This window comes from Rhineura floridana, chromosome 16 (assembly GCF_030035675.1).
Source record: "Rhineura floridana isolate rRhiFlo1 chromosome 16, rRhiFlo1.hap2, whole genome shotgun sequence".
In the NCBI taxonomy this organism is placed as follows: domain Eukaryota; kingdom Metazoa; phylum Chordata; class Lepidosauria; order Squamata; family Rhineuridae; genus Rhineura; species Rhineura floridana.
In genome coordinates, this window is record NC_084495.1 from 33,605,042 (window position 1) to 33,629,390 (window position 24,349).

The 24,349-nt window shown below is 44.8% G+C and overlaps 1 protein-coding gene across 5 annotated transcripts in view; it reads left to right on the forward strand.

Annotated features, from left to right (window-relative positions):
• Positions 1–24,128, forward strand: part of ATP11C (ATPase phospholipid transporting 11C) — a 90,832-nt gene extending 66,704 nt beyond the window's left edge. For 2 of the 5 annotated variants that reach the window (XM_061599103.1, XM_061599102.1), the window contains exons 21-29: positions 990–1,092; positions 1,313–1,458; positions 1,755–1,814; positions 4,687–4,814; positions 8,521–8,656; positions 10,848–10,913; positions 11,124–11,227; positions 11,639–11,792; positions 23,329–24,128. In XM_061599103.1, the coding sequence (XP_061455087.1) occupies positions 990–1,092; positions 1,313–1,458; positions 1,755–1,814; positions 4,687–4,814; positions 8,521–8,656; positions 10,848–10,913; positions 11,124–11,227; positions 11,639–11,792; positions 23,329–23,475 (1,044 nt within the window). In that variant the 3' untranslated portion in view covers positions 23,476–24,128. Of the gene's footprint in view, positions 1–989; positions 1,093–1,312; positions 1,459–1,754; positions 1,815–4,686; positions 4,815–8,520; positions 8,657–10,847; positions 10,914–11,123; positions 11,228–11,638; positions 11,793–12,586; positions 12,927–17,065; positions 17,155–19,263; positions 19,369–23,328 lie in introns of those variants that run through there. The other 3 variants (XM_061599104.1, XM_061599105.1, XM_061599106.1) reach the window with 3 other exon arrangements.
• Positions 24,129–24,349: the final 221 nt, after the last annotated feature.

The window sequence follows — 24,349 nt, forward strand, 5'->3', positions numbered from 1 at the left end:
CCTTAGGCATGGGTGTGCAGCCACTGGTGCCTCACTCACCTGACACCAACCCACTTTGTGTCTACTCTTACTGTGTGGTCGGTCTCTTGCATGGCTACCTGCCTGCCTTGCCACCATCCAGTCAATTAAGATGAGGAGATGGTCTAGGCAGAGGAGCAGAATGGGAAGCCGGAAGCTGGTGAGAAGCAGGGGACAGCCGGCAAGGTAATCTGCTGTTGCTGCTTCATCCGCTGATCCCAAGGCCGGCCACCGCTTCTGGCCACCTTTCTCCTTCCGGCGCATCTCCTTTTATCAGATCATCTCCTCATGCTAATTGGCTGGGGTGGTGGCAGCCAGATGTAGTTAGATAATATGTTTGTTGTTGCTTCAGTTATTTTCATTTTCTGTGTTAGCTGTTTTCAACTTCTTTCAGTGCAGCGGTAGGGAGGCAACCTGCAGCCCTTCAGATCTTGCTGAATACCAACTCCCATCATCCTTGAACATTGGCCACGCTGGCTGGGACTGATGGGAGTTGGAGTTTAGCAACATCTGGTGGGCCACAAGTTTCCCCACTCCTGGACTAGTGAAAGAAAATCAGATCAAAATATGTGAAATTACCATCTTTCCTGAGGAGATTTAGATCAAATCTGAATCCATTCTTCTTTTTGCATTCCACTAAACTTAATGCATGTGAGTGACACAGGGAAGGGAGAGGAGATTAGCGGACCTTACTCAGTTGTTATTATTTATTGAATTTATTAGTAGCCCATCTGGCTGGCTGTCCTGTCACTCTGGGCAACGTACAAAATAGGCATACAATACCTAGACATTAAAAATCTAAAAACAATGAAGATAAAATCTAGCCAACCCCAAAGGCCTGGCAGAAACTCATCATGGAAGGGGCATGGTGGAGATCATTTGGGAGGGAGTTCCACAGGGTGGGGGCCACAACTGAAAAAGCCCCGTTCAGTCTGCCTTTATTGGGTGTGTCTTCTGTTTTGCCTATTTAGATTGTTCGAATGGTTAAGTGTTCAAAGGGCAGCCCAATAACACTGGCAGTAGGAGATGGGGCCAACGACGTAAGCATGATCTTGGAAGCTCATGTGGGCATAGGTAAGAAATGTCTTAAAGCATGTACCAGTGACAGGCTGTTTGGAGTATTTTTGTCTAGGGAGGGAAAGAAAACTGAAGAGTGTGGAAGATGCTAGAGACTTATAAAAGTATGCATGATGTGGATGAAGTGAACCCTGACCACTTGGGATTTTAATACATTGTGTACCGGCCAGGAAACTCTGATTTTTAACTGCCATTTTTTTTAAACCTGCGTTTTCAGGTATCAAAGGTAAAGAGGGCCGCCAAGCCTCCCGAAACAGTGACTACGCAATCCCAAAGTTTAAAGACTTGAAAAAATTGCTGTTGGTGCATGGGCATTTGTACTATGTGAGAATCTCACACCTTGTACAGTATTTCTTCTACAAGGTAATGGACTTGGCTGGTCCATGTTAACTACTGGAGGTGCGGGTGGCTTCATCTTCTGCAAAGCATTGGTTAATGCCAAGCTGAACATTGGCAGGCTGCGGGGAAGGTGAAAAATCCAAAGCACTGATTCTAAATGAGTGGCCCATGGTGCTCATGCTGGCTTAAGATGCAATGGTCCTTCCTTGCCTCTTTCTGTCCTTCAGTCCTTCAACCAATCTCTTGGTTGTCAAAGTTTAAAAATAAGTTACTGAAGTTTCCCTAGTAACATGGCTTTTGTTTTTGTGTTTTGTTTTCAGAACCTTTGCTTCATTTTTCCACAGTTTTTGTACCAGTTCTTCTGTGGCTTTTCACAACAGGTATGTTGCTGCTATCGGTAATGACTATGTGATCCAAAGGAAATTATGGATCACAGATTTTAAGTTTGGACTGAAGTTCTAGGACTGCTAATTCTTAGAGTAGTGTTCCTTCCAACTTAAGGATATAGTACAAGGAAGACATGTTTTGCACACCAAGTTTTAATAAAGGGGTCACTTATTAAAGTCTCTAGTCCTGGCTGTACATGATTTGGTAACAAGTCCTATTGAAGCAATTGACCCCTGTTTACAGGTCAAGCTCATTGAGTATTTGGGACTTTCCAGAATGCCTGTCATTGATTGTGATGATAAATGATAGAAGTTGTAGCTTAGCAACATCAGGAGTGCCATCCCCCCTCCCCATTCCTGCCTTGAACCTCTCTTCTCTCCAGGTTAGGTTGCTAAGTGTCCCCTCCTGCACAGTCCAGGCAAGATCCGTGTCCTGTTAGTGATCTAGTAAGCTGCTGGTCCTTAACAGCCTCGCTAGTCCTGCCCTTGCCTTGCATGCCCATTGTCTCCCTGAGAACCCAGTGCAATTGGGGAGGGTCTGCACCCCTCTGGTGTTCTGAACGCTGAGATATCTTGAAATGAAAGAGTCCTCTCTCAGCCAAAAACACTCCTGCATTGTTGTTCTTAAACAAAGAATCTTGCAAGGGGCAGGTGCACATTGGGAATCCCATTGTACAAAAAAAAAGCTGTTGAAGCCATCTGGGTGATTGCCACTTTTTTTATTAATCAGAAGTGCAACTGTTTGGCAGCTGTCTCAGTCATTGCAGAAGTCTGCAACTGCTTGTATTGCCTTGGTTTCCTGCCCTTTTCACCTTAAAAGGTTGTCCACAGCTTATGTAAAATCCTTGAATCCCACTTGTAACCCCAATGCACGCAAATTGCCTTCTCAGGCAAACCTAGACTGAGCTGGCTCATTAGCAGAGGCTCACAAACTCCCCAGTGTTCCATGAAAGTGGACTTTAGGATATAATGAATGAGCATGATGTGCAGTTTCTCAAGAGTTCCATTCAATCACTGTTTTTGCCAAACTTTGTTAATGAGCTGAATTTCTCCTGCTTAGAATGCAGCTGTTTCTCAGAAGCACACTTCCTGTGACTGTCTATTCTTTTTGTTTGTTTGTGGTTCCTTTTTTTACAGTTCATTTCTGTGTCTCCTTCTGTAAAAGTTCAGAGTGAGGTTATGCTTTCTTTCATTGTTAAGACGTGAGACCTCTCCTTGAATTTAGCGTTCCAGCACTTGCAGGATTGGTTCTTGGTGTCCATGTGCCATCTGGCTGAGTAGGGTTCAGCTCTCTTCTTGAAACCGTAACATTGTACAAAATGGCAGCAATCTCTGCACAGCAGATTAACTAGTAATTCACCACTAGAGCTAACATGTTAGTGAGAAAAGTGTGTGTGTTGGGCACTTAGGGTTGTATTCAACTAAGTCCTACTCTGAGTAGACTAATTGAAATGAACCTAAAATTACTCATGACTGTTAACTTCAGTGGGTGTACTCTTCACTGAATATCACTCTTAAACGGTGCCATCCTACACATGGTTTACTCAGAAATAAGCTTCTCTCTCTTCAAATCAACGTACTCCCAGGAAAGTGTGCAAAGGTGGCTTTCAGGAAGAGGCGTATACCGGCCCTATGATGACCTTTGCATTGTTTCAATAGCTGACCCTTTCTCCAACACTCCGATAAAACCTTAAGTCAGTAAAAGTTGTATCCAATGCTATTCCTGCTCAGAGTAGACCCATTGAAATGAATGCACCATAGCCATGTCCATTAACTTCAGTAGATCTGCTCTGAACAGGAGCTTAGAGGGGCAACAGAGAGTAAGTGTGAGAAGACCATGCCTTTTAGCGCAGTTGAGCTCTTGGGCCTAGTGAGCAGGGGATGAGGCCTGATGGGTTGTGCTAGAAGCTTAATGGGAAAATGTGGCTTTTGAGGAGAAACCTGAAAGAAGGCAGGGAGGTGAAAAACCCCTTGTGTAGTTTGGATCCAGACCAGAAGTTCGGTTTCCTTCTCAGCAGTGAGGATCACTGATGAGGCACCCAACCTCCGTGGCCGAGCATAGGCCTTACTCGCCCAGATTCAGCCCTTGATGTCTCCAGCTAAATGGATTCAAAGTTTCAGGTGCCAGGAGAGGCCTCAGCCTAAGACCCCAGAAAGCCACTGCCAGTCACAGCAGATAATCCTGAGCTAGGCAGACTAATACCCAGTATAAAGCATCTTCTTATGTTGTAAGCTCATGGGCAGGTAGGGCAGTCGCCATCTCTTCGCTGGGATCCTCAGCATTCTTGCTCAAAAGCAAATCCTGTTGAGATCCAGGTAGTTTAACATCTGAGTAACGCCCTTAGGCTCTCCCTGTCCATCTCTTTAACCCAGCTGTGGGGAACCTTTTGACCTGATGTTGCTGAACTACAACTCCCATCAGCTGTAGCAAGCATGGGATGGTGAGAGTTGCAGCTCAGCAACATCTGGAGGGCCAGAGGTTTCCCGCATCTGCTTCAACCTATCCAGGGTTAGATTAAGTTATAGTCAGCCTTGCCAGTAAATCTCCGGAAAACGAACTTCTACAAGGCCAGTGTGGCATATTGACAGTCCAAAAGGGGGGTGGGTGGGGATGGGAAGAGTGCCCCCTAACTCCACAAAGGTTTTCCCTACCTTGTTTTCCAGTCGCCATAGGTGACCGAGCACACCACTATTTCTAAACCTGAGATTGAATTGTCTGTGGTAACCTTGAAACCAAGGGGGAGCGAAATTTTAAACAATGTAGAGGAGGGGGCAGCAGGCAGCATCAGGAGTATTTTGGAGAGGGGAGGAGCAAGCGATTGGCCTGCTTTCCCCCCTGACTCCTCCTCCTCATTTGTTTTTTAAGCCTCTGTATGACGCCGCTTACCTGACCATGTTCAACATTTGCTTTACGTCTCTGCCGATCGTGGCCTACAGTCTGCTGGAGCAACATGTCCCTATCAACGCCCTGATGACCTTCCCAAAATTATATCTGTAAGTACTAATTGGTGTTTTCGTTGTTTTCCTTTGCCTCTGAGCGCCAGTGACCGTCATTCAGCTCTTAACAGCTGCTGATGCAGAAGGTGAGCTGGTGTGGTGATGGAGAATCTCACGGCCTTAGGCAGGCCACTCCTTCTTGGCCACAGTCATCTCCCCCCCCCATCTGCAATATTTTCATCTATTTACAGCATTTATACCCCACCTTTTGTTGGCAGCGACAGCAAGCCTGCAGGGGTCAGCTGTTCTACTGGGCTCTCCGTGAGGATCTCCATAGCCCAGCCAACCCCTGGCAAAAGCCGGGCTTGAAGTGGGTGTTGATCGGCAGTGACCTCATGCCCGGCTTGCATTTTTGTTTGCAGCGCAGCTTGAACCTGAGTCATGCTACAAAGGAAAAAAATGAGTCCTCCGGTGATCGACAGGTGGGGGCACCTGTCAAAGTGGCTTACCAGGGATGGGGGGGAAGCCTAGGATGTGGCCTGCCAGGTGGAAAAGGTTCCCCACCCCTGCTTTGGAGGAATAGGAAATAGCAGTTTAAAAACAACAACTAGGAATTAAGGGTGCAAAGGATGGTTACTGGAGAGAGCTGATAGTTGTTAAACTAGTGATGATGACTGCTCATTATTATGGTTCACTCCCTTCCCCTCCCTCCCCCATCTTGCTGTTTTCTGCTACATGGAGTAGTGCAAATCACTGCTCACTTCCTGTGACTGTCTATTCTTTTTGTTTGTTTGTTTGTGGTTCCTTTTTTTACAGTTCATTTCTGTGTCTCCTTCTGTAAAAGTTCAGAGCGAGGTTATGCTTTCTTTCATTGTTAAGACGTGAAACCTCTCCTTGAATTTAGCGTTCCAGCACTTGCAGGATTGGTTCTTGGTGTCCATGTGCCATCTGGCTGAGTAGGGTTCAGCTCTCTTCTTGAAACCGTAACATTGTACATTGAGCCGTGTAGCAACAGATGCTTGGCCTTGCATTGCATCCGTGGAGCGAGCCGCTAACCTGCTCCAGCAAGCCAAAATCCTCCCTTGGCCCTGCTCCAGCCAGCCAGCTGCTGTTGTCAGTATCTAGTGCTTGATGTGGTGTAAACATCCTTCTTTGCATCCAAAGGATTTATGTCTGCAATAAAAGGGCTGGGGCTGGGCAGAAGTGGGGCTGCTCCAGAGTGGGGCTGGCCGCCACTGCTCCCCTCCCCTCCCTCTTACCTCTGCCAAGCGCAGCGGCAGCTCTCTTTGGTGCTATTTATAGCTTGATGGGAGCTTAGTGAGCTCATCTGCTTGCCCAGTGAGTATAATTGCATGAGCAGAGTAAGAGAAACAAGCTAATTGTAAAAATAAGATGGTCTCAATTTGCATATGTGTCCCTGAATACAAAAGGCTTGGACAGGCCTGCAGCCGTTTTAAGCTTTCCAGTTTGCTGCTCTGCAGTTATCCAGTTTAGAGTTGTTTTTTGCGGGGCAGGGAAAGGATACCACAGGGTTTAACAGCATAATGCCAAATGAGGCTTACTCCAGAGAGCTCAGTATGGTTTCTTAACTGGATTGTTAGCCCTGCAGTTGTATGGTCTGTCCTGAGATGCACACTGCAGCTCCATCTGTCCTGGCTTTGTATGTGAAATTTTACTATTGCAGGCGGGAGGAGCTATAATAGGCCTTCTGTTATTGAAATAACGGACGGGGAGGGAAGCCAGTTTTGTCCTTCTTTGCGTCATATACGTTCCAAAAGTAAAAAAAAAAAAAATCTGATCACAAGCCTGTCAAAGCTAAACACTTTTTTTGCTCATTTATTTCTTTCAGTGAGAGATACTTAAGCAGGTGCTTAATTAAATCTAACCTTCCCAATTGTGGGAAGACTTTCTTTAGAAAAATATGAAGATTAAGCATCAGAACTTGCATGAACGACACTCACAAAGCTTATAGTCAGTAGTATATTTGCTACTTAAATTTTTTTTGTAAAATGCTTAGGGGTTTTCTATGATCAAGCGGTATATTAGTTTTGATAAATGTGCTTAATTTCATACCATATCCAATACATTCTTATTTCATGTATCTTTAAGTATCTTATTTCATGCATTTACTTTTTATATCACCCTCTCCTTCCATAAAGGGGCCCCATTTGAAAATATATCAAGACCTATGCTACCCATGTTTCTCAGAAGTTATAATTTATTCATGAAAGCATGCAGGTGGAAGAGAAGAGATCCTCCTAGATTTAGGAGAAAAATAACCAAGGATGCAATCTGTATCCTTGTTTTGGTCTCTTCCAAATTAGGCCAAATGAGGTTTCGGACAGGATTGCGTCCTAAAGTGTGGGTGACCAGATTTTGCTCCTACAGCTTTTTTTCCTTTGTAGAAGAGATTTGTATACAGAAATTCCCAAGTTCAGTCCCTGGCACCTCCAGTTAAAAGGAGGTAATAGGAAGCACCCTTCCTCTGCCTGAGATCCTGGAGAGCTGTTGTCAGCAAGAGTAGACAACGCTGGCCTGGGTGGCCCATGTAAGACGGCTACCCAGTGGAGACTGCCTCATTAGGGAGAACGGGGTTCTGTCCCACCAACCTCAGTCTGCTCTCATCCAGCCCCCACCTGCCTCCCTCCTTACTTACAACCAGTCCTGAGGGTGTCACTGCTGCTCTTGTAGAACTCAGCAGAGCGGAGGAGGGAGGCAAAGCTAGAATGAGTTGGCTCTGCCTGTCATTGGCTCCACCTACTGTTGGGCTCCCTGCCTTTCACCCTCTCAGTCCTACTGGGCACCAGCCACCAGTGCTGCTATCTATGACAAATCCTGCCGATATCTCGCTGCATTCCTTGCATTCCCTTAACAATCTTCTCTGGAAGTCTCTTTCTGCCAAGAGAGTGCAGCTGAAGCCAGCAGAGGGAGCCCATGCCTTAACATTCCACGTAGGTTTGTTAAGGCAGAGCCTTCTTCAAAAGCATCACAGAGCTGGTTTCGAGGATCAGATCTATTTAAAAAAAAAAAAAAAGCCACCAGAGTGACGCAGCCAGAATAGGTTGGACGTTCTCCTGATCTGGCTTTTTCAGAACATGTGGGTGGCCAGAAGTTGGGCCGAACAAAGCAACAGTAAGAGACTGGGCACAAAAGAAGCGCGGGAACAGAATGTCAACCTGCAAACAGGAATGTCTGGAAGTGAATGAATGAATGGTTTATTACAGTCACAGACCAATAACAGTGTTTGAAAGCACAAAGTGGCATTGTTGATGTATTTTGAAATTGACATGTCTTGTTTTTGTTCATGTCATGATTGTCTTACGCAGCTTTCTTTTTCCACTCTTGGGGTCACATGGGAAGTGATATTCATTCCACCTTTCCTCTTAGGAGCTCATGGTTCTCTCTCACCCACCCACCCCGTGAGCGTCATGGTTTTCTAGGAATTTGAATTCTTGATCTCCTCAGTCTTAGCCTAACACTCTAACCACTTTCGCTACACTGGCTCTCCTCTGTGCGCAGATCCAAGTGCTCTAGAAGCCATCCAGCTGTCCTTGTGGAAGAGATCTGTGAGCTCCGGGTCCTAGAGTGGGAGGGGAAATAGCAAATACTGCACATGTTGCTGTTGTAAACCTATAAGCCAGCTTTCGTTCTCTTTCCTGGCTTGCCCTGAAGGTCCTTGAGAGCTGGCATTGTAGTTTTCCCCCTCCCGTTCCTTGCACACAAGTCTTAAAGCCTTTCTTTTTTGTTACATTTTCCTTGGCAGGAACATTTCCGACAATGCCATGTTGCAGCTGAAGCCTTTCTTGTATTGGACCTTGCTGGGCCTTTTTGATGGCTGTGTGTTTTTCTTTGGGGTTTATTTTCTTTTCCAGAATGCTTCTATAGAGGACAACGGAAAGGTAAGAGGAACGAAGCACTTTCAACCAAAAAAACCAAGTTGGGTCTGGAGTCACTAAACAATGTGGCTCATTCTATGCCCCCATTGGCTCTTTGACTGTGTCCTCTGCCACACAGCAAAACACGTTTGAAACTTGGGGCGGTGTGATGGGGGGGAATGGAAATGGACTGCCTTCAAGTCGAGTCCAACTTATGGCGACCTTATGAATAGGGTTTTTATGGTAAGCAGTATTCAGAGGGAGTTTACCATTGCCTTCCTCTGAGGCTGAGAGGCAGTGACTGGCCCAAGGCCACCCAGTGCGCTTCATGGCTGTGTGGGGATTCAAACCCAGGTCGTAGTCAAACAGCCCATGGGATGTAAGCACGCTTTGGGGGACAGTGGAGTCAGCTCCTTGGGTTCCAACCTCATTCCATTAAGTGTTTGTTTCTTTCATTATTATTAAGAGCCTAAACATGTGTGAGATGGAAAATCACATTTACAGATCACCTAAACTTGTATTTTTTAATAGTAGCCTTGTACCCGGCATGCTCGGGAATTCTAAGAAGCCAACAAAATCAGTGCAGGTTTGAGATCAGGGGTTAAAATCAATGCAGGTTTGAAAGGTTCAGTCTGCCATCTTGATTCAAAATGGCGTCCAGCTGTATATTGACAAACATAGACAAAAAAACCCTCCTCAATCTCAGAAACTATCATGCAAAATATGGTTATGATATCTTAATAGGTGTCCAAGTGCATAGAGAACAGACAAATAACTTTCCAAAATATACAGTAGAAGCACTTAATAGTTGAGAGGTGAAATAGAGGATTAGTATTGCAGGAGGGTTTTTTTAACCCTTTCTCTCCATGCTATTTTTTTCGGTTAACACACTGGGGTGTGTGTGAGGAGTGTACTAGTCTTTGTTTTTCCTTGTGTGAGTTAATTGGGGAAAATGGCATGGGAAGGAAAGGTTAGAGAAAACTCTACCTGTGTGCTGTGGTCTTGATCTAAATGTCCACCCCCAGCAGGTGCAATTATCACTTTCAAGACCTGTGGGGGTTCCCATGCACATCCTAGTTTGCCCATATGGGATCTGCGTAAATGTGAATTGCAAATTATGTTTTAGACTGCAATGATGCACCTTCAGCTCTTCCACCAAACAGAAGTTTATTTGGGCCTCTGCGCAAAAATTGTTCTTATTGCTCATGGATGAAAGCCTTTTTCAGATTTTCCTTCTGAAAGGGAGAGCTGCATAAATCCACTTGGCTGCATCTTTGCAAAGCTGTTTCATGTTGGCAATTTTGTCACAACCCCTGCCTCTTGGCACATTGATTTTGTGCCTGTTTGCCATTATGCCAAAAAAGCGACAACAACAACAACAAAACACCACCCAAAATATACCTTTTACATGTCACTTTCTGTTTTAATGTATGCATTCAGATTTTGACAGAATTTGGTAAGCAAATTGTCCCATTCGTTGCCATTGTTCTGACTTTGAAATGCAGCCTATTGCTTTTTCTTTGGTGCGTGTATGGAAATTGACTGCCTTCAAGTTGCGTGTAGAGCCATAGAAAAGAGAGTGTGTGAAAAAGGGGGGGATAGCAGTTGTTACATAAAGGCTTGTCCACATGGGTGTTTTCCCAGGCTCCTGTTTAGCACTAAACCAGATATTTGGGAATTAGACCTTAGGAAGGCAGGGGAGATGCAGACTATGTTCCTTATTCAGCCAATGTAGATCAGTTGGTTCTAATTCGACCTATGCTGAACTGAGTGCGTGTGTAAGAATATTACCCAGAATCCTCTGCCGGGATCTTCCCTTCCTTGCAGTACCAATGTAGGGCTCGCTCTACTGTTGTACAATTAAAAGAGTTTCGTTATCTGGGTCCTCGCCATCCGACATCAACCTTCATGTAAAGGAATGCTAACCCTGCTTCCTCGCATCCATTTTTTTAAAAATAAAAGCAGGAGATCACTGTGATTGCATTTTCTTTTTTAAAAAATCACCATTGTACAAATTGCAGTAGATAGCCATAAATGTTGCTTGTTTTGTTTTATTGTGCCCTGCGAGATGTTTCACTGTTAGGGGGAAATGTTCTAATTAGGGTTGCAATATCTTCCTCCTGTGAAAAAATAGTTCCATTGTAATCATTTTCTCCCCCGCCCCCATCCAAAAATCTTGACAAGACAAATACCTGAACCGACGTATGTTTTTCAGATGTCAGGGAACTGGAGTTTTGGAACTATGATTTTTACAGTATTGGTGTTCACCGTCACATTAAAGGTTAGTGTTCTCTGTCTTCTGTCCTTCAGTAAATTCAACTTTGTTTCACTTGTACAGAGGAGTGCTTGATTTTGCACATAGTGTATTGATCATACTGATGTTGATTTTCCTACAGTTCAGTTGCTGTAGTAATCAATAGCAATTATACCCTATAATATGTTTGATTTGTTTCTAAGGTGGCTTTTTCTGTCTCTTTCTCAAACCGTCTAGCTGGCATTAGACACTCGGTTCTGGACATGGGTGAACCACTTCGTCATTTGGGGTTCCTTGGTCTTCTATGTGTTTTTCTCATTCTTCTGGGGAGGAATCATTTGGTAAGTGTTTCATTTAAGTGTATATTATGGTGCCTGGGCATAACCTGCACAGATTTCACCTGAAGTTTAAGGACATTTGCATGTTACCAAAACTTCAGTGAAGGTTCTTTTTTGGGAAATGTTAACTGAGTGAGAGAGAACCAATGAAAAACCAGGTAGTTAGGAGGGAGAATGTATTGGAGTGTCCTGGGCGTGTCTGGCTGGCTGGCATCCTAAACTGGGGTACTCCAACCTACATTTTCTTGCTGGTCTCACTTGTAATATGAATATGGAACTTACTACGATTGACATACGTTATTTAAATGTTTATTCTTCGTAATAACTAAAGAAGATGAGGCAAACCTATTTTTGTTGTTGTTCAAACATATAATATGTGTGTTTCTTTTTCTCTCCTTGTGTTGTTCTGTCCAGGCCTTTCTTGAAGCAACAAAGAATGTATCACGTATTTGCCCAGGTGCTGACTTCTGCATCAACCTGGCTGGCAATATTTTGCCTAATCTTCCTTTCTCTTCTCCCTGAGGTCCTTGCCCTGGTTTTTAGAAGTATGAAAAGAAAACCCCACCAGGTAAGATGCGGACGGGACAAGGCCAACATTGCTGAAGTTGAAGAGTGGCTCCCTCTCTTCTAAGCGATTGACTAATATCTTTTTGATGTGACAGACAAGCGCCTCCCCAATTTCATTGCATTGTTCAGAACATTTGAAAAAGTCCTGCCCAGATTAGCTAGCAGTGCCTCATAGTCAGTGTTTGTTGCACCAACTGCTCCTTGTAGAGATCAGCAAGGAGGATATCTCTGGTATGCGGAAGGGCAACTGAGCAGACATGGCTGCGTCTATCTAGCCTGTCTAGAACTGAACTCGTAAAGGCTGGACCAAGTTAAGCGAGAATACAGGAAGGGATTTCCAAGAAAAACATTTTCCAAATCCAGACTTTTGAGGAATTCGCCTGGACCCTTGTTTTAGGGGTTACTGCTTCTATTGCAGGAGCTGTGCATGTTTCTTTAATTAAAAAAAAAAAGAGTTGAGGAGATGTTTGATCCTTCATGTCCCAACCAGATAGTCACTGGATTCCAGTTAGGGCCGAATACCTGTGTGGAGATGATACTGCGAGGAACCATTTGCACTGGAACCAAATCCTGTAGCAGACCTGTTGGGACCAGACCAGCGCTAAGGGAGCTTGATTTTTCTTTGTGGTGCTTTTCAAGCACTGGATCCCAGTCTTTGAGATGCCTCACTTAGGCCAGTTGAACAGTAATTTCTTTTTGAAAACATATACAAGAATCTGCTGCTCTGAGTAATGTCTTTGATTCACTCTGTTTCCTTGCCCGTCCCACCCCCCTACCAACCATGCTCCTTCACAGATTGGGGCTGCTAATTGGATCTTTACTTGTGCCAAGTGAGATGATGGCAGCGATGGCCTGGTGAAAACATACCACCCGAGATCTCCGAACCATAGCTGAGAATGCCTGTGGCCTGTGAGCTCGCAGCCTCCCTCCTTCTTTCTTGAGCACAAATTTCTCCCTTCCTTCCCTTCTGGCCTTAAAACCTGGGCGAACAGTATGTGTGTGCTGATGCTAATCAGGGTTTGCTTTGAAACTGGTTAACAAACTCTGGAGGGAATCCTGGATAACATTGCCCACAGTTAGTGCCAGTGCAGACCAAATGGTAAACCAAGATTACAGGCGGGCAGGGAATGGAGGGGTGGTGGTGGGGGGGGTCATGTCAGGGCAGAGAGGCATGCACGAAACAGGAAACCTGTAGCTGATGTCTTAAACCACGGTTACGAGATCAGCTGTGTTACACGCACATCAGCCCCACATATAATATTTGTGTTGTAATTGGCACTAAGGTTCTAGCCAACAAGCCATTTCATGAATGCTGGCCTCTGTTTTTCATTTGTCTTTTCCAAGAAGTGGAGTTGGGACTGTTACACAAGGATCTGATAAGTTTAAGTGACGTGTTAAGGGATCTTTATGTTTGCTTTTATACAGAAAGTTGCAAAAATGCAAGTGTATACATTATGTTAGATTGTACGTTTATGTGGTTTTACAGTAAACTTTATACCCAATCAACATGTCGAAGAGTTGTCTTTGCTAGAGTATAAAAATAAAAGATTATGGAGAATGTAGACCCTTTTGATGGACAGCTGTTGATCGATGGAATAATATGCAAAGTAGAGTTGTTAGCTTAGCATGGTGGCTGAAAGTGAGCTGTGAACACAAATGTTTCCAGTTCAGTCTTCCCCTCTGCTGTGAACTCATGAGACAGCCGTAGGCTCCTCAACTCCCCATCTGTATTTTATTGGGTAGTTAATAACATTGGCTTACCTTCCAAGAGAGTAATATGAAGCGTTTTGAACACTCGGCAGCACTTTATAAATGGTGGGGGTGTTACTGTTGTTGTTATTAAGCTTCAAGCTGGACACATTGGAGTCCTCCATTAACCCTGTCTATCATTTAACTAGCATCAAGCATCCACCCCCCCAAGTTATATTATCAGCTTGTTAAGGGTCAAAGTGTATGCTATATAATCAAGTCACCTGACATTCTTGTAAAGAATTTAAAAGGGAAGTGGGGCATTGGATCAGGGTTCTAAGTCACATGGGCAGCTGACCCATATGCCGCACATGCTCCTTGCTTCAGACCATCCCCTCCAACCTGTGGAAGGGGCCAGGGCCAGGCAAGATGGATGAGGTCAGGCTGGTGAGTGTGGCAGCCGCTCTCCCTTCTCATGTGAAATAGTTATGCAGCAAAGTCTCTGCACCCCATAAAGTGGAGATGGGGAAAAATGTGACCCTCCAGATGTTGTCAGACTCCATCTCCCATCAGCCCCCACCAGCATGGCCAACAGTCAGGGTTGATGGGAGTTGTAGTCTGGCAACATCTGGAGGGCCACAGGTTGCCCAGCCCTGCCCTAGCTGGATTTTCACCTTTGCCTAACAGTCCGTCCACACATACACACCAAGTATGCCACTGCCTCTTCATACTCATCCCAGCCAAATACAGTTGCCGGCTTTTACCAACCTCTGTTTCTTGCCCTTTAATGCCAGATTGATCCAAACATATTTGCTCCATCCTGTGAAAAAAATCATACCTCCTGATCTCTGCAGACCAGGCTGTTATTAAAAGCATGAGAGCAAGTAAAATGACTCTTCTAATCAGTTGGCAACCCTAGAAAAGGAAAGATGCAAACTTGTAAAACCCAATATTTGGCAGTCATGATTAGTTTCTCATCATGAAAACATGCTTAATTTCATTGAGAGGTGGAGGGTGGGGAATGTCCTTTTTTCTGTGGTGCTTTATTTTATTTTATTTTATTTTTTAGTTACAAGGACAATAAAAAAAAAGCTGGAACTGCCACAACAGAGTTGAATAAAAATGTATACTTACTTCAGTTAGGGGCATTTGAAAGGCTTACGGGGAACCATTTAAGTGAGAGGTACCTTTGGAAATCTAAGAAACTCATGGGCACCACAAAGTATCCATTTCACAGAAGATAAACTAGTGATGCTGTGAAACTCCTCCAAAAAAGGCAAAGCACCTACATCCTGAAACAAATACATGCAAACAGAAAAGAAAAGAAAAGGGGAAAAAAGCAGGCAACACCCCAACCAAACAACCCCCCCCCCAAAAAAAAAGAAAAGAAAGGAAAATAGGAGGGGCAGGAGGCCTTGGCAGGGAATTCCAGCATTAAACTGTGATGTAGAAATGTCCCTGAATGGCAGGGCTGTTTGTGTTGTGTGCTCGTTCTCTCTTGGGGTAGTCCAGCTTCTTCACCCCGTTTCAGCCAGACAGTCCACCTCTCTCTTTAAAAACTGCTCACTTGTCCGTTTTATCAAAATTGGCATAACGTCAGCCCCCTTTATTTTTATTTTTTTTAAGAGCACGGTTATTTTGTTTTGTTTTTAAACTTGAAAAAACTACTTTGGGCAGGTGTTCATAATGTTACAGGTTCCAGCCAGTCAGTGCTGTGCACAGCCGATGTCTGTAAACCCCATTTCCTTTAAACTAGATCCTAATTAGAAGATTATACATCCAAACAAAATCCAATGAGGGTCCCTTGTAGAGGCCCACCGCAGTGCTCCCCTCCTGCCCTACAAAAAACAGCCATATATAATAATTCTACTTCAGCACAGTGTTTTTCAAGCTGTAAAATGAGAATAGGATTTCCTGTTTTGTCTCTTAATCCTCAAATTTATACACAGTCCATCCAAGAGAAACTTATCGGCACGTTTGAAGAGATGAGAAGGTTTTAACTGGGAAAGAGACATCAGAGAAAAATGAATCACACAGTATGTCAGTATTGTATGGTATGGCTCATTTGGAATACTGCATACAATTCTGGTTGGCCAATCTCAAAAAAGGCAAAGGGGCAAGAAATGGCAACCAAAGTGAGGGTGGGAAGGTAGAGCCCTTTCTCTCTGAAGAAAGGCTAAAGCAAGGATAGGCAACCTGGTGCCACTCCAGTGGTTGTTGGATGACAGCTCCCATCATCCTTGACTGTTGGCCATGCTGGCCGAGGGTGATGGGAATTGGAGACCAACAACTGCACCAGGTTCCCCACCCAATGGTTTTGGGGTTTCTTGGCTTAAAACAAGACTTTGTTGTTGCTATGTGCCTTCAAGTCAATTACGACTTATGGCAACCCTATGAATCAGCGACCTCCAATAGCATCTGTTGTAAACCACCCTGTTCAGATCTTGTAAGTTCAGGTCTGTGGCTTCTGAATGTGGTATTGTTTTATAAAATTGCAAGCAGAATGGAAAGCAAGAGAAGTTTTTTTTCCCATTTCATCAAACCAGAAAGCAATGGTCACCTAGTGACATTTACTTGATGGTAGACAAAAAGAGTTTATTTACGTGACACTTAATTAACTTGCCTTGTGGCAACACATTCCATATGAGAGGGGTAGCCAACATACTTCTAGGTGTTTCTGGACAACAGTTCCCATCATCCCTGACTTTTGGCCATCCTGCTGGGGATGATGGGAGTTGGAGTCCAGCAACCTCTAGAGGGCATCAGGTTGCCATATTGTGATTGTTGCGATCTTTGATGGCTTTAAAAGAAGGTTAGACAAAATCACAGTGGAGGAGACATCAATTTTTTGTGCTAATTTGTTCTCTTATGTTTATATCCCACTTTTCTTCTATTGTGGAACCCAAAATGGTGTCTGTGTGGTTTCCAAGTGGTTGCCCATCCAGACACTGGCTGGGCCCAAACCCATGAGATGAGGCAATGGCCTCATGTGCCTTCAGGCCATACTTTGGCTGCTGGCCATGAGGATTGAATGAAGCCTTCATATTGAGGCACACTCTACCACTACAGTGTTACCTCCACAGCAGGGCATGGAAACAATCCAGAAGCATCTGGCTGACCATCCTTGGGAGAAAGATGCCAGAAACTAGATGGACCTTGCATTTGAGCCAGCAGGGGTAATTCTTCAGTGTTACAGATCTAAGCACGCTAAAACCTTTTTTTTTTTTTTTTTTTGGTAGTACAGACCTTCCTATAATTTGCCCACTCTGGATACACTTTTTTTTTAAGCCCCAATTTCAGGACAAATCAGCTTCAATAGCTGCACCTGCCCTCTCAAAGTCTTCCTTTCTTAAACTGCTGTGCTCTCGTTGCTAACCCTTTGGTGCTTTTCTCTCAACATATTCTGTGCTCTCTGCTTTTATTATCAGCATCTTACTCCCCCTCCCCCCATGAGGATGCGTTGGAGTGGAAAGCTTGTTTGTAATTTTCTCTCTCGCCTTTCCCTCCCTTGCATTTCTCTCTTTCTCTTCCCCCCCCGCCCCTTTCTACAATCTCCCCTTTTTCTTTTGTGTCGTTCTCAACCAGGTAATGAGGCTCCTTCCTTCCTCGGGAACATCTACTATCTTTGTGCTCTCTCAAACCTCCAGCAATCACAGCTTCTCTGAATGAATAAGGTGACCTTTCTCCTCTTAATCAGAAGCCCTTGAGCCGCTTAGCTGGTTTCCTTTCTCTCCGTGTGTATAACCTTTTTGATAACTTGCGTGTCTTTTTCTTTCAAAGATGTGTCTCCTCGCACTTCCGCCTTTCATTGCATGTTCCTTCTCATGTTGCTCATCGCCCACTTTTTGGAAGGCCTCCTCTTCCTGAATCCCTGCCGCCTTTGTAGTAGACGATGCTCTGAAGCCGAGGGGTGGGTTCAGGCAGCCATGTTGATTTTGTGGGGATTGAAGCGTCCAGTGTTAATGGGCTTGTGGGACTCAGCCATCTGTAGGCCAAATACACTGTAACACACATAGGACCTTTTTTTTTTATCCAATGGTTCCTTGCTGCCCCCCTCCCCCGGTGGAATCAGTTCACACAGGTAGGCTGCCAGTTTACCCTTGCAACAAGATGAGATGCTGGAGTCCTGAGGTGGTATATAACAGAAGGTACTATTTCAGACAGAAGGTGAGGAGGACACATTTTTAATTTGCATGAGTAGTATTACTTTTATTCCTAGACCCCTGTTCCTCAGATGATTGCAGGGCAGTATACAACAATATGTAAAATCTGGACAAAAATAAAGAAATACGCGCACAAAATATTAAAACCTCATCAATATCTAAATGTCATTAAAGTCTGGTCCGGAGGCTGCAGCTAGTGGAAAATCCAGCCGTTACTGGGCAGCCAGTCATACACGTAGGACACCGCTCTTAACGGAGTTCTACTGACCGATAGAGCCTGAAACGACTTGGGACCACAGCAGCTCAAGGAGCACCATTCTCCCTCTTGCCCTACATCAGGGATGGGAAACCTCCCCATCTGACCTGCCCAGGCTGTTTTCCTGAAACCACATCCATCTGCTCCCCACTTGACGTCGTAGGTGACATGAGGTGTGGGTCGGGTGGAGACATGGCTGAAGGAAGCAGGATTGCACCTTCCGCACATCAACTGCTGGGTTCAGGCAGGCCAGCCACTTAATACTGGAAACTGGCTGGCATGTCTTGAAACGTGCAGACAAGAGGGTTGACTTCTCCATGTTTCAGTTGATTCACGGGGAGGTCTGTCCTCCTTTGGGCAGCATCTCTCCCCCACCCAAGGGCCAACTTTGACAGATGATAGAACCCACCTGTCAGTCACCCGATGTCAGTATGATGCCAGATTATTGACAGGTGCTGTCACTTCGGCTTACCAGGATGGGGGAGATAAAGAGCAAGCCCTCTTGGCGAAGAAGGTTCCTCCACCTCTACCTTCCATGATCATCACAATCATTTGATGAGGCCTTCCGGGTCATGCCGCAGCCCATGGAGCTATGGTTAGCAACCACCACACGGAGGGCCTTTTCTGTGATGGTGCCCATACTATGGAACTACCTTCCCTCCGAGCTTAGGCTAGTGCACACATTAATGATGCATAGGTGTCTTATAAAAGCACACTTGGGCAGGAGCAAAGTGCAATATATAGAGTAGATACTGCTTTGTTGACCTAGAATGGGCAGGTGACCAAGCTCCTAGACTGTATAACAGGTGTGGCCAATCCAGAGGCTTCATGTCTAGCCAGTCCTGGGGGCCAGTGTTCTTTTCTATGCCTGAAGGGGGCTGCGAGTCCAATGCACAGACAACCCCAGTTAACTTACTAGGCAAGCCTGACTGCTTCTGGACAAGAGTGAACTCAGGACTAGTATGGTGGCAAGAATATGGCTTTTCTGGTTAGCACTGGAGGCAGTCGGTGATGAAGGTATATAAGCTGTATCTCTCCACCTCCTCCTTGCAGCAAGCTCCGCCCATCCCTCTACGACTAAAGTTAAATACAAAGTGGGTGGAGCTTTTACTAGAATGGGTGAGCTATGCAAATGAACCACATGGATCCAGGTTGATGCCTCCAAAAGGAAGGTGGCTTTTACAGCGCTTGACATGTTGGTCCACTTCTCATAACATTGTGTGGTGCTTTTTTTAACAAAAAAAATGTTAGCTTTTGTTTTAGCTTCTCTTAAGTCGTTCAGTTTGTTGCATTGTTAACCTCACTTGCTTAGATCAGCTGCATTTTTCATGTGCTTTGTGCTGTGTTTGCCTCACCATTTTCAGAAAAGAGTGCGCAGTAGGATTGCATCCGATTCAAAGCTGGCCAGACCGTCGGTTAAACCTCTCCTTTTAAGGACATTCTCAGACGAATCTAATGTATTGTGACAGGTATCCCATTCTCGAGAATTAGGGCCTTGGACAGCACGGATTAACCAAGTGATCCCTGAAAACAATTAAAATGTGATTCTTGTAATCTCAGCTGTTGGGGGCGGCAACTTTCCTTGCCGAGCAATGCCAGGTACAATGCCTGCTATACGGGCTTTTTTTAATTATTTTTAAAGTGGACCTGTTTTATTAAAAGCAAGATAGCCAGAAGTGTGTGGGGACTTTTTCCTTTTCTTTTTTTAACCTATTCTCTAGCGCAGGCTACACCATTAAAAGCTTTTATTTCAGTAAAAGCTTTGCAGCCCTCTTGGTTGACGTTTTGAAGGTGTCTGAAAATGCATGGGCCTCTTCTACTGAAAGACTCGGAAGAAGGGAACAGCTTCCTTCGCCGCTTCTGCAAGCTTCTTTGTGCCTTGCTACACAACAGGTCCCCAGGCTCATTGCCTCCCCCCCAAAAAAACCCCACCACCACCCAAACATTCTCAGTTCTCTGAACCTTTTGCTATCAAAATTGAATTATGTAAACGAAGGAATGCCAAATGCTATCACGTTTGGACAAAAAATGTTTGGAGTAATTATTTTTTATTGCACTTGGGATTTTTCCCCCCGTCTTGACTACGCCTGTTCACAAAATGCTCACAACAATGTGCCACAAAATTAGTTATTGGGTTGTATCCGGTGCTAGCCCTACTCAGAGTAGGCTCAGTAGAGTTAATGGACATGATTAACTGAGGCTCATTAATTTCAGTGGGTCTACTCTTGAGTAGGGTTTTGCTGAATACAGCCCCATTGTGTGCAGGGTAACTATAGATGATCGTTTTAGAAAGAACTTCGGCAGGGTCCCTTAGCAGAAAGACTGCTTTTTGAGGATCATCTCAGAGACCTTTTTTGGGGGGGAGGGGGCTTTTCCACTCGGGTTCATTGGCATAGGTTTTGCAACAGACACCACTTGTATTGCTTGCCTCAGGTACCAGTGTCTCAGTGGATTCAGTAATACAGATGGCCATGCAGGGGGGTGGAATAGATGGTCAGAATCCATTTGGAGCCCCATAGCTGTTACTGTTTTCACAGAAGCAGAGGTGATTCCCATCGCATAAAAAAAACGGGGGGGAGGGAAGGGGATTTTCCCAGCCTTGGCACAAGTTTCTTTGAAAAGGAATAATTAAACCTTTAATAGGTGCGAGCTTTCCAAAACCATGCTGATGCACTTGAGCACTTTTTGTTGGAGCAAGAGGTTCTCAGTGAATTGTGCCCAATTATACTGGCTCCCATTTACTCCCAAGTATTCTGGCATTGCACTTGCGAGGTGTTGAATGATTTGATTGTCTTTATCCTCTTTCTGCATGCTACTCCTGTCTGAATTAAACGTGCAAAATCTCTGTAGGAACAGAACTTGAAGCTACAAGACTTTGATTGCTTTGACTGATTAATAGAAGACAACCATACAGTGTGTTTGCATGTGGGCGTATGCCTTGGTGTGCGTTCTTCATACATTGCGCACAACACCTCCCTACAGGGGTTTAATTCTAAATGTGTGTCCATTGCTCCATGAAACAAACTAGAAAGAATGCCAAATTGCCTTCCTCCTCTCAGTTAAAAGCTTACCCTGTGGATGTGAACAGTCCGTTTCATGCCCATAACTGTCATCTCAGTTTATAGGGCTGGGGGCTTTTTTTTTTTTTTTTTAAGAAAAGTTTTTCCTTCTTTATTTTTGGCTTCTTTAAGTTTTTGGCTTCTATCCAAAATAACGCTCGTTCCATTCGTGCAAGGATTTATTCTTGTGCAATGGAACCTTCCTGCACATCCCCTAAATCTGTTGTGGGTTTCCCTCCCAACCCTCCGAAGCATATTTGGGGAGGGCACAAGGGTGGAGCAGAGGGGGGAAAGTTCAGTTGGGCAAACCCTAACAGAAGAGTGTTTTCAATGCTGCCCATTAAGGCTGGGAAGAGGAAGCACCAAGTCAGTGGGTTTTTAAAATTTTTATTATTATATATATCCCTGCCTCACTTCCACATAGCTAACAAATCAAAAAAGCTAAACACAGCTATAAAAAAAATCACCTTAATAGCCTAAGAACTGCAGTCTAGGGATGGCAGTCCAAAAACCCCACCACTTTAACAGTGCACTTAGAAATACATTCAGTCGGGGAAATACTGAACCCCTTTTGAAGAACCAAGGTTTCATCAGATTCCTAAAATAAAGAGACTAGACCTGGTGAAGTTCAATTGGTATTGGGTAGCACCAGTACAGAGAGTGCTCTGGAACACAGGAACGTGCCTTATACAGTCAGACCTTTCGTCCATCTAGCTTAGTATTGTCTACACTGACTGGCAGCGGCTCTCCAAGATTTCAGACGGGGGGTGTCTTTCCCAGCCCTCCCTGGAGATGCTGGGGATTGAACCTGGGCCTTCTGCATGCACAGCTGATTCCCCACCACTGAGCTAAGGCCCTTCCCAGAAACATGGGATGGTGCCTTAGACAGAGTCAGGCCACTGGTCCATCTAGCTCAGGAGTCTATGCAATGCAGCAGCTCTCTGGGGTTTCAGGCAGGAGTCTCTCTCCCAGTCCTACCTGGAGATGCCAGAGTTTGAACCTGGGACCTTTTGCCTGCACCGCAACTGAGCTATGGCCGTTCTTCAACTTTGTGCTCTGTTTTCAGAGCTTCTACAAATGACGCTGGAAGCTGATGGCAGGGAAGAGCATGTCTCAGTGGGAACATGCGACTTGAGCCTTTTGGTGTTTATATGTAGGCAGCTTTGTTAAATTGGCCGGGTGGAAAGCGACATTTGTTTGCAGAAGGGTCACTTACAATTAGGTGATGTTTTAAGAGTTTCCCTGTGATCCTACTAAACAAGCCAACAAGCCTGCCGTCAACAATAGATGGTGCCTATTCTTTTTCCTTCTTCCTGGCAGCCTCTGTTAGTAGTCCCTCTTCACTCTTCTCAACGTTCCCCAGGACACGAGCCTTGTTGGTGAGCTAAAGAATCCTATCGCCTTATCACATGAAAAGGATGTTTCTGTTTACAATGGCCCTGGTTAGTACAAAACGTCCTCTGATGGTGAAGCAAAATGAAAAGCACGGGCATGCAAAGTCTGAGTTGCAGTTCTTAGTCGCTTGGGGAAGCTCAGTGGCAGAGCAGCTGCTTTGCATGCAGAAGGTCCCAGGTTCAATCCCTGGCATCTTCAGGTAGAGCTGGGAATATCCCGTCTGAAATCCTGGAGAGCCGCTGCCAATCAGTGTAGACAATATTGAGTTAGATGGACCTATGGTTTTGACTCGGTATAAAGCAGCTTCCTGTGTTTCTAGGTCACATCCACACCATACATTTAATGCACATTTAAAGCACATGGGTTCCCCCCAAAGACTCCTGGGAACTGTACTTTACCCCTCACAGAGCTACAATTCCCAGCACCCTTAACTGTTTACAGTTTTATTATGTACATTTTTGATTTTGTAAGCCGCCCTGAGTGCCCTATTATAGGGTAGAAGGGCAGGATAGAAATATTTTAAAGTAAATAACAAATGGCAGTTCCCAGGATTCTTTGGGGGAAGCAGTGTGCTTGAAATGTATGTTGTGGATGTGACCTTCCTCTAAAGACTGTGGTGCACAGTTAACCTACTGAACTTCTATGATGCTCCCTTAACATTGAGTCAGCCTTGACAGCCCACCCCTGCCCAGTGTCAATGAGCATTTTTATAGAACCCAAGCAAATCCAGCTGGCTTCCACAAATTTCTCTGCCAAATTGCTAATTTGGTTTGGTGTTTCTTCTGCTTTTCCTCTTTACAATCATGTCTTTCTTTCCCACCTAACAAATTCTAAGCCTTGATTTCTGGCATGGCACCATGGTGCCGAGTCTGTTTCTTCCCCCTCCTCTTCTACGTTGATAGCAACTACTTAATACGGAATATCTCTCTCTTCTCCTCTCTGCCCCCTCCTCCTGTTTTTTGTTTTTTTTTACAGCCTAACAACCCTCTGGAGCTGCCGATGCTGGTGTCCTACAAACCACGGGAGAATGGCTATACCGCTGCAGCGAAGGCAGAGAATGCTGTGACTGACTTTGCAGATCATTGCCATCTCAGGATACTTCAGATGCAAAGATGGGTCTAAACAAACAGCGCTTTTTGAGTCAAAATGAGCATTAAAGAAGCAGTTGGGCCCACCACAAAGGCAGAAGACACAAGCTCTCTGTTCTCTGTTTTGGTTTCTTTCCTCTTCTGAAGAAGACTTTTGGTTTACATTGCCATTTTTAAAATCAATGTAAAGGGCGGGAGGAAGGGTCGTCCTCATCACCTTTTTTCCTTCCTAATGCAAGTTTTAAGAAAGCGACCTTGCTATTTTGATGACAAAAGTCGTGAGAGACTGTTGGCCACCGCGATAGATTATTCTGTCCTCTGTTGAGCCACGATTCCTCCTCATCCAAGGAGCATGAAGAGTTATGCATGAGTGTATTTTCTGTGCCCCCCTTCAACCAAAGAAATAGCACAAGTTGTATGTTTCACTTCCCACAGACAGCACTAAGAACTTTTCATATATATTCATTGCAAAACCTGTGGTTAAGGTAGCGAACAATCTCGCCTTGGGTTGAGCACGGGTGGCAAAATTCCAAAAGCTAATGACTCATACAGGAGCCTCACCTTTTTGAAACGTGCCCTTTCTTGCTCCTCTCCACTCAAAACAGGTGTCATGGAGTCCAAATGGACAGGTATCTGTTTTTCCAAACTCTGCAATGGCCGTGTAAAAATATCAGAGCCACATTTTCAGACCTGTCTTGCCTTGAGCTTTTGTGAGGTTACCCACATGTCTTCGGACACAGGTTGCCACATTGTCTGGGATGTATTAATTGTTCACAAGGCCAGGTAAGTGTCCCTGGTGTCAGTGAAGGATGCAAGCCGGGGGTCACTTGCCATCCTAACCTTGTTCCCTGTCCTCCCATTTCAAACCCCATGGGCTTCTGTTGGGCAGGGGGGAAGATCCACCCCAT